Here is a 16,642-nt window from a genome sequence, read left to right on the forward strand (position 1 = left end):
GCTGATGATGATGATGATAGTGATGATGCTGATGATGATGGTGATGATAGTGATGCTGATGATAGTGATGCTGATGATAGTGATGATGATGATAGTGATGATGATGGTGATGGCGATGATGATAGTGATGATGCTGATGATAGTGGTGATGCCGGTGATAGTGGTGATAGTGGTGATGCTGATGATATTGATGATAGTGATGATAGTGGTGATAGTGATGATAGTGGTGATGCTGATGATAGTGATGATAGTGGTGATGCTGATGATAGTGGTGATAGTGATGATAGTGGTGATGCTGATGATAGTGGTGATAGTGTGGTGATGCTGATGATAGTGATGATAGTGGTGATGCTGGTGATAGTGGTGATGCTGATGATAGTGGTGATAGTGGTGATAGTGATGATGCTGATGATAGTGGTGATAGTGATGATAGTGGTGATGCTGATGATAGTGGTGATGCTGATGATAGTGGTGATGATGATGGTGATGCTGATGATAGTGATGCTGATGGTAGTGATGATGATGATGATGATAGTGATGATGCTGATGATAGTGGTGATGCTGATGAGAGTGGTGATAGTGGTGATGCTGATAGTGGTGATAGTGATGCTGATGATAGTGATGGTGGTGATGATAGTGATGATGGTGATAGTGATGACGGTGATAGTGATGATGATGATAGTGGTGTTGATAGGGATAATGATGATAATGATGGTGATAGTGATGATGATGATAGTGATGATGATAGAGATGGTGATGATGGTGATGATAGTGATGATGATGATAGTGATAGTGATGGTGATGATAATGATGTTGATGATGATAGTGATGGTGATGATGATAGTAATGATGATGGTGGTGATAGTAATAATCAAATCAAATGTATTTATAAAGCCCTTCTTACATCAGCTGATATCTCAAAGTGCTGTACAGAAACCCAGCCTAAAACCCCAAACACCAAGCAATGCAGATGTAGAAGCAAAACTCCCTAGAAAGGCCAGAACCTAGGAAGAAACCTAGAGGTATAATGATGGTAGTGATGATGATGATGATGGTAGTGATGATGATGATGATGATGATGATGATGATGATGATGGTGATAGTGATGATGATGATGATGATGATGCTAGTGATGATGATGGTGATAGTGATGATGATGATGCTAGTGATGCTAGTGATGATGATGATAGCAATGACGATGATGGTTATGATGATGATGATAGTGATGATGATAGTGATGATAGTGATGATGATAGCAATGATGATGGTGATAGTGATGCTAGTGATGATGATAGCAATGATGATGGTGACGATGATAGTGATGATGATAGTGATGATGTTGATGATGATGATGGTGATGATGATGATCGTGATGATGATGGTTATGATGATGATAGTGATGATGGTTATGATGATAGTGATGATGATGATGATGATGATGATGATAGTGATGCTAGTGATGATGGTTATGATGATAGTGATGATGATAGTGATGATGGTGATGATGATGATGGTAGTGATGGTGATGATAGTGATGGTGATGATGGTTATGATGATGATAGTGATGGTGATGATGATGATGATGTTGATGATGATGATGGTGATGATGATGATCGTGATGATGATGGTTATGATGATGATAGTGATGATGATGATGATGATGATGATGATGATGATGGTTATGATGATGATAGTGATGCTAGTGATGATGGTTATGATGATAGTGATGATGATGATAGTGATGATGATGATGGTAGTGATGGTGATGATGATGGTGATGATGATGATAGTGATGATGATGATGGTGATGATGATGATAGTGATGATGGTTATGATGATGATAGTGATGGTGATGATGGTTATGATGATGATAGTGATGGTGATGATGATGATGATGATGATGATGATGATGATGGTTATGATGATGATAGTGATGGTGGTGATGATGATGATGATGGTTATGATGATGACGATGATGATGGTGATGATGATGGTTATGATGATGATAGTGATGCTAGTGATGATGATAGTGATGATGATGATGATAGTGATGATGACGATGATGATGATAGTGATGGTGATGATGATGATGATGGTAGTGATGGTGATGATGATGATAGTGATGATGGTTATGATGATAGTGATGATGATGATGGTTATGATGATGATAGTGATGGTGATGATGGTTATGATGATGATAGTGATGGTGATGATGGTTATGATGATGATAGTGATGGTGATGATGGTTATGATGATGATAGTTATGATGATGATAGTGATGGTGACGATGATGATGGTGATGATGATGGTGATGATGATGATAGTGATGATGGTTATGATGATGATAGTGATGATGATGATAGTGATGGTGATGATGGTTATGATGATGATAGTGATGGTGCATAAGGTGAATGCACCAATTTGTAAGTCGCTCTGGATAAGAGCGTCTGCTAAATGACTTAAATGTAAATGTAAATGTGCCGATGATGATGGTGATGATGATGGTGATGATGGTTATGATGATGATGATGATGATGGTGATGATGATGATGATGGTTATGATGATGATAGTGATGCTAGTGATGCTAGTGATGATGGTTATGATGATAGTGATGATGATGATGATGATAGTGATGATGATGATGGTTATGATGATGATAGTGATGGTGATGATGGTTATGATGATGATAGTGATGATGATGATGGTTATGATGATGATGATGATAGTGATGGTGATGATGGTTATGATGATGATAGTGATGATGATGATGATGGTTATGATGATGATAGTGATGGTGATGATGGTTATGATGATGATAGTGATGATGATAGTGATGGTGATGATAGTGATGATGATAGTGATGGTGATGATGGTTATGATGATGATAGTGATGGTGATGATGATGATGATGGTGATGATAGTGATGGTGATGATGGTTATGATGATGATAGTGATGGTGATGATGGTTATGATGATGATAGTGATGGTGATGATGGTTATGATGATGATAGTGATGGTGATGATGGTTATGATGATGATGATGATAGTGATGGTGATGATGGTTATGATGATGATAGTGATGGTGATGATGGTTATGATGATGATAGTGATGGTGATGATGGTTATGATGATGATAGTGATGGTGATGGTTATGATGATGATAGTTATGATGATGATAGTGATGGTGATGATGGTTATGATGATGATAGTGATGGTGATGATGGTTATGATGATGATAGTGATGGTGATGATGGTTATGATGATGATAGTGATGGTGATGATGGTTATGATGATGATAGTTATGATGATGATAGTGATGGTGACGATGATGATGGTGATGATGATGGTGATGATGATGATAGTGATGATGGTTATGATGATGATAGTGATGATGATGATAGTGATGGTGATGATGGTTATGATGATGATAGTGATGGTGCATAAGGTGAATGCACCAATTTGTAAGTCGCTCTGGATAAGAGCGTCTGCTAAATGACTTAAATGTAAATGTAAATGTGCCGATGATGATGGTGATGATGATGGTGATGATGGTTATGATGATGATGATGATGATGGTGATGATGATGATGATGGTTATGATGATGATAGTGATGCTAGTGATGCTAGTGATGATGGTTATGATGATAGTGATGATGATGATGATGATAGTGATGATGATGATGGTTATGATGATGATAGTGATGGTGATGATGGTTATGATGATGATAGTGATGATGATGATGGTTATGATGATGATGATGATAGTGATGGTGATGATGGTTATGATGATGATAGTGATGATGATGATGATGGTTATGATGATGATAGTGATGGTGATGATGGTTATGATGATGATAGTGATGATGATAGTGATGGTGATGATAGTGATGATGATAGTGATGGTGATGATGGTTATGATGATGATAGTGATGGTGATGATGATGATGATGGTGATGATAGTGATGGTGATGATGGTTATGATGATGATAGTGATGGTGATGATGGTTATGATAATGATAGTGATGGTGATGATGATAATATACACCCTGTTTGCCTCTAGCCATTCAGGCTCCCTGTGGAGTCAGTGGGGGGAGGAGTCTGCAGCCATGCACACGCAACGCATTCATCATCAGCAGGTACACACACACACACACACACACACACACACACACACACACACACACACACACACACACACACACACACACACACACACAGGAATAGGTGTTTTTTAACATTGCGGATTGTGTGTCCAGTGTGGATGGCAGTGCAGAGGGAGAGCCTCTGCGCTACAATCAGAGTTTCGCCCTCAGAACAACTAGTGGCTTTGCTGGAGGGGTGAGTTCCAGAGACACACAGACACACATAAACATCTAACCCTAAACATATTAGACCTCTATAATACATTAACCTAACCCATAGAAATACATATTATACCTCTATAATACATTAACCTAACCCATAGAAATACATATTATACCTCTATAATACATTAACCTAACCCATAGAAATACATATTATACCTCTATAATACATTAACCTAACCCATAGAAATACATATTATACCTCTATAATACATTAACCTAACCCATAGAAATACATATTATACCTCTATAATACATTAACCTAACCCATAGAAATACATATTATACCTCTATAATACATTAACCTAACCCATAGAAATACATATTATACCTCTATAATACATTAACCTAACCCATAGAAATACATATTATACCTCTATAATACATTAACCTAACCCATAGAAATACATATTATACCTCTATAATACATTAACCTAACCCATAGAAATACATATTATACCTCTATAATACATTAACCTAACCCATAGAAATACATATTATACCTCTATAATACATTAACCTAACCCATAGAAATACATATTATACCTCTATAATACATTAACCTAACCCATAGAAATACATATTATACCTCTATAATACATTAACCTAACCCATAGAACTACATAGTATACCTCTATAATACATTAACCTAACCCATAGAAATACATATTATACCTCTATAATACATTAACCTAACCCATAGAAATACATATTATACCTCTATAATACATTAACCTAACCCATAGAAATACATATTATACCTCTATAATACATTAACCTAACCCATAGAAATACATATTATACCTCTATAATACATTAACCTAACCCATAGAAATACATATTATACCTCTATAATACATTAACCTAACCCATAGAAATACATATTATACCTCTATAATACATTAACCTAACCCATAGAAATACATATTATACCTCTATAATACATTAACCTAACCCATAGAAATACATATTATACCTCTATAATACATTAACCTAACCCATAGAAATACATATTATACCTCTATAATACATTAACCTAACCCATAGAAATACATATTATACCTCTATAATACATTAACCTAACCCATAGAAATACATATTATACCTCTATAATACATTAACCTAACCCATAGAAATACATATTATACCTCTATAATACATTAACCTAACCCATAGAAATACATATTATACCTCTATAATACATTAACCTAACCCATAGAACTACATAGTATACCTCTATAATACATTAACCTAACCCATAGAAATACATATTATACCTCTATAATACATTAACCTAACCCATAGAAATACATATTATACCTCTATAATACATTAACCTAACCCATAGAAATACATATTATACCTCTATAATACATTAACCTAACCCATAGAAATACATATTATACCTCTATAATACATTAACCTAACCCATAGAAATACATATTATACCTCTATAATACATTAACCTAACCCATAGAAATACATATTATACCTCTATAATACATTAACCTAACCCATAGAAATACATATTATACCTCTATAATACATTAACCTAACCCATAGAAATACATATTATACCTCTATAATACATTAACCTAACCCATAGAAATACATATTATACCTCTATAATACATTAACCTAACCCATAGAAATACATATTATACCTCTATAATACATTAACCTAACCCATAGAAATACATATTATACCTCTATAATACATTAACCTAACCCATAGAAATACATATTATACCTCTATAATACATTAACCTAACCCATAGAAATACATAGTATACCTCTATAATACATTAACCTAACCCATAGAAATACATATTATACCTCTATAATACATTAACCTAACCCATAGAAATACATAGTATACCTCTATAATACATTAACCTAACCCATAGAAATACATAGTATACCTCTATAATACATTAACCTAACCCATAGAAATACATATTATACCTCTATAATACATTAACCTAACCCATAGAAATACATATTATACCTCTATAATACATTAACCTAACCCATAGAAATACATATTATACCTCTATAATACATTAACCTAACCCATAGAAATACATATTATACCTCTATAATACATTAACCTAACCCATAGAAATACATATTATACCTCTATAATACATTAACCTAACCCATAGAAATACATATTATACCTCTATAATACATTAACCTAACCCATAGAAATACATATTATACCTCTATAATACATTAACCTAACCCATAGAAATACATATTATACCTCTATAATACATTAACCTAACCCATAGAAATACATATTATACCTCTATAATACATTAACCTAACCCATAGAAATACATATTATACCTCTATAATACATTAACCTAACCCATAGAAATACATATTATACCTCTATAATACATTAACCTAACCCATAGAAATACATATTATACCTCTATAATACATTAACCTAACCCATAGAAATACATATTATACCTCTATAATACATTAACCTAACCCATAGAAATACATATTATACCTCTATAATACATTAACCTAACCCATAGAAATACATATTATACCTCTATAATACATTAACCTAACCCATAGAAATACATATTATACCTCTATAATACATTAACCTAACCCATAGAAATACATATTATACCTCTATAATACATTAACCTAACCCATAGAAATACATATTATACCTCTATAATACATTAACCTTTCACGAGCCTCTACCCCGGGTCCGGGATCACCCCCCACACCCCCCACACACTGATTAGCATAGCTAGCATAGCTTCACAAGTAGATAGTAGCATCTAAATATCATTAAATCACAAGTCCAAGACACCAGATGAAAGATACAGATCTTGTGAATAAAGCCACCATTTCAGATTTTTAAAATGTTTTACAGGGAAGACAAAATATGTAAATCTATTAGCTAAACACGTTAGCAAAATACACCACTATTCTAACTCCATCAGTTTCTTACTCCTTCAGGTGCTATCACCAATTCGGCTCAACTAAGATATTGATAGCCAATAACCTATAAAAAAAACCATCAGATGACAGTCTGATAACATATTCATGGTATAGGATAGTTTTTGTTAGAAAAAAGTGCATATTTCAGGTAGAAATCACAGTTTACAATTGCACCGACCATCACAAATCGACTAGAATTACTAGATAGAGCAACGTGTATGACCAATTTACTCATCATAAAACATTTCATAAAAATAGACAAAGCATAGCAATGGAAAGACCCAGTTCTTGTGATTTCAGACCATATTTCAGATTTTCTAAGCGTTTTTCAGCGAAAACACAATAAATCGATAAGTTAGCATACTACATGTGCAAACGTTACCAGAGCATCGATTCCAGCCAAAGAGCGCTATAACGTAATCACCGCCAAAAGATATTAATTTTTTCACTAACCTTCTCAGAATTCTTCCGATGACACTCCTGTAACATCATTTTACAACATACATATACAGTTTGTTCGAAAAGGTGCATATTTAGCCATACAAAACCGTGGTTACACAATAAAAATACTAGGAAATCAAGCCTCAATATGTCTGACGTCATCTATCAGAGTGATCTAGTTTAATTGAAAGCTAATCATATACTTGACTAAAAAATACAGGGTTGACAGCAATCGAAAGACAAATGAGTTCTTAATGCAACCGCTGATTTACATTTTTAAAATTATCCTTACTTTTCAATACAGGGTTCGCCAAGTGAAGCTATACCAAACAAAATGGCGAAATATGCGTTTAAAATATTTCGACAGAAACACGATTTATCATATTAAATATTGCTTACTTTGAGCTGTTCTTCCATCATATTCTTGGGCAATGTATCCTTTCTATGTTATAAACGTCTTTTGGTCGATAGATGTCCTCTGTCCTTCGAAATGTCCACCACCAACGACCGACACCCCGAAACGTTTCCAAAGCTAAAAAGGGCACGACAAAGAAATTCCTCAAAATCGCACTAAACGGATATAAATTGCTATAAAACGGTTCAAATTAACTACATTATGATGTTTTTAACAACTATAACGACTGAAAACATGACCGGAGAAATATTGCTGGTTAGAAAACGATTTGGAACGAGGCAGGTCCGATGTCCTTCACGCTTCAGGCGCACGATGAGAAAGGGGGGTCTCTGTACATTTTGGTCTTTTATAATGGCTGTGAATGTCCCATCGATTTCATTGAAAACGTGATGACGTACAGACACCCAGAGGAAGACGTAGGCAGTGTCGGTTTCTTCATAGCATTCACTGTCGCCTTAAAAACAGACCCCAGATCAGAGGTAAAAATTTCTGAAATCTGAACCCTGTCATGAAAAGTGCTGTAGAAATTGTTCTGTACCACTCAGAGACAAAATTCCAACTTCTATAGAAACTAGAAGGTGTTTTCTATCCAATAATAACAATAATATGCATATTGTACGATCAAGAATTTAGCACGAGGCAGTTTAATTTGGAGACCCAAATATGCTAATGCGGAACAGCACCCCCTATAGTTGCAAGAAGTTTAACCTAACCCATAGAAATACATATTATACCTCTATAATACATTAACCTAACCCATAGAAATACATATTATACCTCTATAATACATTAACCTAACCCATAGAAATACATATTATACCTCTATAATACATTAACCTAACCCATAGAAATACATATTATACCTCTATAATACATTAACCTAACCCATAGAAATACATATTATACCTCTATAATACATTAACCTAACCCATAGAACTACATAGTATACCTCTATAATACATTAACCTAACCCATAGAAATACATATTATACCTCTATAATACATTAACCTAACCCATAGAAATACATATTATACCTCTATAATACATTAACCTAACCCATAGAAATACATATTATACCTCTATAATACATTAACCTAACCCATAGAAATACATATTATACCTCTATAATACATTAACCTAACCCATAGAAATACATATTATACCTCTATAATACATTAACCTAACCCATAGAAATACATAGTATACCTCTATAATACATTAACCTAACCCATAGAAATACATATTATACCTCTATAATACATTAACCTAACCCATAGAAATACATAGTATACCTCTATAATACATTAACCTAACCCATAGAAATACATAGTATACCTCTATAATACATTAACCTAACCCATAGAAATACATATTATACCTCTATAATACATTAACCTAACCCATAGAAATACATATTATACCTCTATAATACATTAACCTAACCCATAGAAATACATATTATACCTCTATAATACATTAACCTAACCCATAGAAATACATATTATACCTCTATAATACATTAACCTAACCCATAGAAATACATATTATACCTCTATAATACATTAACCTAACCCATAGAAATACATATTATACCTCTATAATACATTAACCTAACCCATAGAAATACATATTATACCTCTATAATACATTAACCTAACCCATAGAAATACATATTATACCTCTATAATACATTAACCTAACCCATAGAACTACATAGTATACCTCTATAATACATTAACCTAACCCATAGAACTACATAGTATACCTCTATAATACATTAACCTAACCCATAGAAATACATATTATACCTCTATAATACATTAACCTAACCCATAGAACTACATAGTATACCTCTATAATACATTAACCTAACCCATAGAAATACATATTATACCTCTATAATACATTAACCTAACCCATAGAAATACATATTATACCTCTATAATACATTAACCTAACCCATAGAACTACATATTATACCTCTATAATACATTAACCTAACCCATAGAAATACATATTATACCTCTATAATACATTAACCTAACCCATAGAACTACATATTATACCTCTATAATACATTAACCTAACCCATAGAACTACATATTATACCTCTATAATACATTAACCTAACCCATAGAACTACATAGTATACCTCTATAATACATTAACCTAACCCATAGAAATACATATTATACCTCTATAATACATTAACCTAACCCATAGAACTACATAGTATACCTCTATAATACATTAACCTAACCCATAGAACTACATATTATACCTCTATAATACATTAACCTAACCCATAGAACTACATAGTATACCTCTATAATACATTAACCTAACCCATAGAACTACATATTATACCTCTATAATACATTAACCTAACCCATAGAAATACATATTATACCTCTATAATACATTAACCTAACCCATAGAACTACATATTATACCTCTATAATATAATACATACATTTAACCTAACCCATAGAACTACATATTATACCTCTATAATATAATACATACATTTAACCTAACCCATAGAACTACATATTATACCTCTATAATATAATACATACATTTAACCTAACCCATAGAACTACATATTATACCTCTATAATATAATACATACATTTAAATTCTCTTTAATATGATCTCTGTGGGAGAGTACCTCTAACAGACATGTTTCCCTGACCCCTAACCCCTAACAGACATGTTTCCCTGACCCCTAACCCCTAACAGACATGTATCCCTGACCCCTAACCCCTAACAGACATGTATCCCTGACCCCTAACAGACATGTATCCCTGACCCCTAACCTCTAACAGACATGTATCCCTGACCCCTAACAGACATGTATCCCTGACCCCTAACCCCTAACAGACATGTATCCCTGACCCCTAACAGACATGTATCCCTGACCCCTAACCTCTAACAGACATGTATCCCTGACCCCTAACAGACATGTATCCCTGACCCCTAACCCCTAACAGACATGTATCCCTGACCCCTAACCTCTAACAGACATGTTTCCCTGACCCCTAACCCCTAACAGACATGTATCCCTGACCCCTAACCCCTAACAGACATGTATCCCTGACCCCTAACAGACATGTATCCCTGACCCCTAACAGACATGTATCCCTGACCCCTAACCTCTAACAGACATGTATCCCTGACCCCTAACAGACATGTATCCCTGACCCCTAACCCCTAACAGACATGTATCCCTGACCCCTAACCCCTAACAGACATGTTTCCCTGACCCCTAACCCCTAACAGACATGTATCCCTGACCCCTAACCCCTAACAGACATGTATCCCTGACCCCTAACAGACATGTATCCCTGACCCCTAATCCCTAACAGACATGTATCCCTGACCCCTAACAGACATGTTTCCCTGACCCCTAACCCCTAACAGACATGTATCCCTGACCCCTAACCCGTAACAGACATGTATCCCTGACCCCTAACAGACATGTATCCCTGACCCCTAACCCCTAACAGACATGTATCCCTGACCCCTAACAGACATGTATCCCTGACCCCTAACCCCTAACAGACATGTATCCCTGACCCCTAACAGACATGTATCCCTGACCCCTAACCCCTAACAGACATGTATCCCTGACCCCTAACCCCTAACAGACATGTTTCCCTGACCCCTAACCCCTAACAGACATGTATCCCTGACCCCTAACCCCTAACAGACATGTATCCCTGACCCCTAACCCCTAACAGACATGTATCCCTGACCCCTAACCCCTAACCGACATGTATCCCTGACCCCTAACCCCTAACAGACATGTATCCCTGACCCCTAACAGACATGTATCCCTGACCCCTAACCCCTAACAGACATGTATCCCTGACCCCTAACCCCTAACAGACATGTATCCCTGACCCCTAACCCCTAACCGACATGTATCCCTGACCCCTAACCCCTAACAGACATGTATCCCTGACCCCTAACAGACATGTATCCCTGACCCCTAACCCTAACAGACATGTATCCCTGACCCCTAACCCCTAACAGACATGTATCCCTGACCCCTAACAGACATGTATCCCTGACCCCTAACCGACATGTATCCCTGACCCCTAACCCCTAACAGACATGTATCCCTGACCCCTAACCCCTAACAGACATGTATCCCTGACCCCTAACAGACATGTATCCCTGACCCCTAACCCCTAACAGACATGTATCCCTGACCCCTAACCTCTAACAGACATGTATCCCTGACCCCTAACCCCTAACAGACATGTTTCCCTGACCCCTAACAGACATGTATCCCTGACCCCTAACAGACATGTATCCCTGACCCCTAACAGACATGTATCCCTGACCCCTAACAGACATGTATCCCTGACCCCTAACCCCTAACAGACATGTATCCCTGACCCCTAACCCCTAACAGACATGTTTCCCTGACCCCTGACCCCTAACAGACATGTATCCCTGACCCCTAACAGACATGTATCCCTGACCCCTAACAGACATGTATCCCTGACCCCTAACCCCTAACAGACATGTATCCCTGACCCCTAACCCCTAACAGACATGTATCCCTGACCCCTAACCCCTAACAGACATGTATCCCTGACCCCTAACCCCTAACAGACATGTTTCCCTGACCCCTAACAGGGATAAAGAATATGTACATAAAGATATATGAATGAGTGATGGTACAGAACGGCATGGCAAGATGCAGTAGATGGTATAGAGTACAGTATATACATATGAGATGAGTACTGTAGGGTATGTAAACATAAAGTGGCATAGTTTAAAGTGGCTAGTGATACATGTATTACATAAAGATGGCAAGATGCAGTAGATGATATAGAGTACAGTATATACATATACATATGAGATGAGTAATGTAGGGTATGTAAACTTTATATTAAGTGGCATTGTTTAAAGTGGCATTTTTACATAATTTCCATCAAATGATGTATCCCTAACCCCTAACCCTAACCAACATGTATCCCTGACCCCTAACCCACATGTATCCCTGACCCCTAACCCTAACCAACATGTATCCCTGACCCCTAACAGACATGTATCCCTGACCCCTAACAGACATGTATCCCTGACCCCTAACCCCTAACAGACATGTATCCCTGACCCCTAACCCCTAACAGACATGTATCCCTGACCCCTAACAGACATGTATCCCTGACCCCTAACCCCTAACAGACATGTATCCCTGACCCCTAACAGACACGTACCATGGAACTAGAGAAAGCATCAGCTTTAATACTATGCTTACTGAATGTGTGTGTGTGTTTTACAGTTGTATCTGACGAGTGACCACAAGACCTTCCAGAAGGTGATTGCTCTTTTTTTCATTGAAGGACTGACCCCTAACAGACATGTATCCCCGACCCCTGACCCCTAACAGACATGTGTCCCCGACCCCTGACAGACATGTATCCCTGACCCCTGACCCCTAACAGACATGTATCCCCAACCCCTGACCCCTAACAGACATATATCCCTGACCCCTAACCCCTAACAGACATGTGTCCCCGACCCCTGACCCCTAACAGACATGTGTCCCCGACCCCTGACCCCTAACAGACATGTATCCCCGACCCCTGACCCCTAACAGACATGTATCCCTGACCCCTGACCCCTAACAGACATGTAACTCTTTCTTTCATGTCACCTGGATTGTCTTCAGGCATTCTTCACTTTATCTTCATTTTTTTCTTACTTTATTTTGATCTCAGTTTTCTTTCTTATCATTTCTGTGAGGTATATTTTAGCTAGGTTATGAAATATGCTTTGCAAATAAAGTTTGCTGTGATTTGAAGTGTGCCAAGAAGTCCCGCCTCCAGGAAGTGATCATGGAGCATCAGGCTAACTTCCTGTCCTGGTGGAAGGTTCTACACAATGACCCTCAGGAAAGACTGGAGCATGAGGGGCTGCCTGTTCCTGTACGTAATTTAAAAAAACACACACACACAGTGCTGTTATCAGTAGACCAGTTTATACCTTGTGGTAGGTAGCATGGGGTATTTGTGATCTGATCAAGATTATCCAATCACTATCTGATCAACATTTGACGTGTCTACGCTTTGTTTTAAAATGTGTCCCTTTTCTGTCTACTGTGTCCACATTGTGACCATATTTCCTGGTCCCTCTCTGTATGCAAATCATTTGACAGATATTCTTTGAAAATATGATATATATATTTTAAGACACTTATTGACGCTATATGTCAATGGTGCCACCTGTCAATGATTTGAGGGCAGTATAATGATGGTTTGACCATCCAGATCTGTTTACACTTGTTAAATATCCAGACACAATGGGCCCCTGTCTACCTCCAGGTGCGATCAGGAACTTCTGATCTGTCTCTCTACAGGCCAACAGTAAAGTGATGTAACTCTGTCTCTCTACAGGCCAACAGTAAAGTGCTCATCTCCCACTGCAAGACCAACCAGGCTCTGGCTGTTCTAGGACAGCACATTCTGTGGTAAAACTTTACTTGACATTTCATATTAGAGAACCCTGTAAAGGTTACACAGGATAGAAGCAGCAGTAGTCTATTAGTAGTCTATGTTGTATTTTGTAGTAGTAATAGTAGTAGTAGCAGTACTAGTAGTACTAGTATATAATATTAAACCTATTCCTGCAGGACTCTGTATGGTAAAGAATGTAGTAGTATTAGTAGTAGTGGTGGTAGTATTAGTAGTATTAGTAGTAGTGGTGGTAGTATTAGTAGTGGAGGTAGTAGTAGTGGTGGTAGTAGTAGTAGTAGTATTAGTAGTATTAGTAGTAGTTGTGGTAGTAGCGTAGTAATAGTATATAACTGCAGGATTCCATTTGGTAAAGAATATGAGGTGCCAGCAGTAGTAGTAGTATAGTAGTTATATAGTGTATACTTTCAACAGAACTCCATATGAGGGATAGTAGTAGTAGTAGTAGTATAGTAGTTATATAGTGTATGATTTCAACAGAACTCCATATGAGGGATAGTAGTAGTAGTAGTAGTAGTAGTAGCTAGTATGGTAGTATTATTTTTATTTAACCTTTATTTAACTAGGCAAGTCAGTTAAGAACAAATTCTTATTTACAATGACGGCCTACACCGGCCAAACCCGGACGACGCTGGTCCAATTGTGCGCCGCCCTATGGGACTCCCAGTCACGGCCGGTTGTGATACAGCCTGGATTCGAACCAGGGTGTCTGTAGTGACGTCTCAAGCACTGAGATGTAGTGCCTTAGAACACATTGCCACTCGGGAGCCCAACCCTAGTAGTAGTAGTTGTAGCTAGTAGTACTACAGTTGTAATATTGTTTATTATTGTACCTAACAGGAGTCCATATGGTAAAGAATATGAGATGACAATAGTATTGTTGTAGTTGTAGTAGTATTGTAGTAGTAGCTAGTAGTACTACAGTTGTAATATTGTGTATTAATGTGTCTAGCATAACTATGTATGGAAAAGAATACGAGGTGGCAGTAGTAGTGTTGTAGTGGTAGTAGCTAGTAGTACTACAGTAGTAATATATTGTATATTATTGTGTCTAACAGGACTCTATGGTAAAGAATATGAGGTGGCAGTAGTAGTAGTAGTCTAGTTTTACTGTAGTAGTAGTAGTTTTACTATAGCAGTAGCAAGTAGTAGTATTTGTAGAATTAGTAGTATTAGTATTTTATTAGTAGAAGTAGTGTTGTAGTAGTAGTAGCAGTAGTAATAGCAGTATTATAGTAGTAATATTGTGTCTAACAGGACTCCGTATGGTAAAGAATGCACTAGTAGTAGTAGCAGTAATAGTAGTAGTAAGTAGTAGTACTACAGTAATAATATTGTGGATTATTGTGGCTAACAGGGCTCCATATGGTAAAGAATACGAGACAGCAGTAGTAGTAATAGTAGTAGTAGTAGTATTATAGTAGTAATATTGTGGCTAACAGGGCTCCGTATGGTAAAGAATACGAGACAGCAGTAGTAGTAATAGTAGTAGTAGTAGTATTATAGTAGTAATATTGTGGCTAACAGGGCTCCGTATGGTAAAGAATACGAGACAGCAGTAGTAGTAATAGTAGTAGTAGTAGTATTATAGTAGTAATATTGTGGCTAACAGGGCTCCATATGGTAAAGAATACGAGACAGCAGTAGTAGTAATAGTAGTAATAGCAGTATTATAGTAGTAATATTGTGGCTAACAGGGCTCCATATGGTAAAGAATACGAGACAGCAGTAGTAGTAATAGTAGTAGTAGTAGTAATAGTAGTAATATTGTGGCTAACAGGGCTCCATATGGTAAAGAATACGAGACAGTAGTAGTAATAGTATTAATATTGTGGCTAACAGGGCTCCATATGGTAAAGAATACGAGACAGCAGTAGTAGTAATAGTAGTAATAGCAGTATTATAGTAGTAATATTGTGGCTAACAGGGCTCCATATGGTAAAGAATACGAGACAG

General features: G+C 36.6%; 1 protein-coding gene across 3 annotated transcripts in view; it reads left to right on the top strand.

Moving 5' to 3' along the window:
* The window catches only part of cfap161 (cilia and flagella associated protein 161), a 38,494-nt gene that overhangs the window by 5,274 nt on the left and 16,578 nt on the right, over positions 1–16,642 (top strand). Inside the window, exons 4-9 of one of the 3 annotated variants that reach the window (XM_071405107.1) lie at positions 4,062–4,137; positions 4,258–4,339; positions 13,495–13,530; positions 14,018–14,140; positions 14,609–14,682; positions 15,944–16,035. In XM_071405107.1, coding sequence (XP_071261208.1) covers positions 4,062–4,137; positions 4,258–4,339; positions 13,495–13,530; positions 14,018–14,140; positions 14,609–14,682; positions 15,944–16,001 — 449 coding nt within the window. In that variant the 3' untranslated portion in view covers positions 16,002–16,035. Of the gene's footprint in view, positions 1–4,061; positions 4,138–4,257; positions 4,340–13,494; positions 13,531–14,017; positions 14,141–14,608; positions 14,683–15,943; positions 16,036–16,642 lie in introns of those variants that run through there. The other 2 variants (XM_071405105.1, XM_071405106.1) reach the window with 2 other exon arrangements.

This window comes from Salvelinus alpinus, chromosome 6, assembly GCF_045679555.1.
Source record: "Salvelinus alpinus chromosome 6, SLU_Salpinus.1, whole genome shotgun sequence".
Classification (NCBI taxonomy): Eukaryota; Metazoa; Chordata; class Actinopteri; order Salmoniformes; family Salmonidae; genus Salvelinus; species Salvelinus alpinus.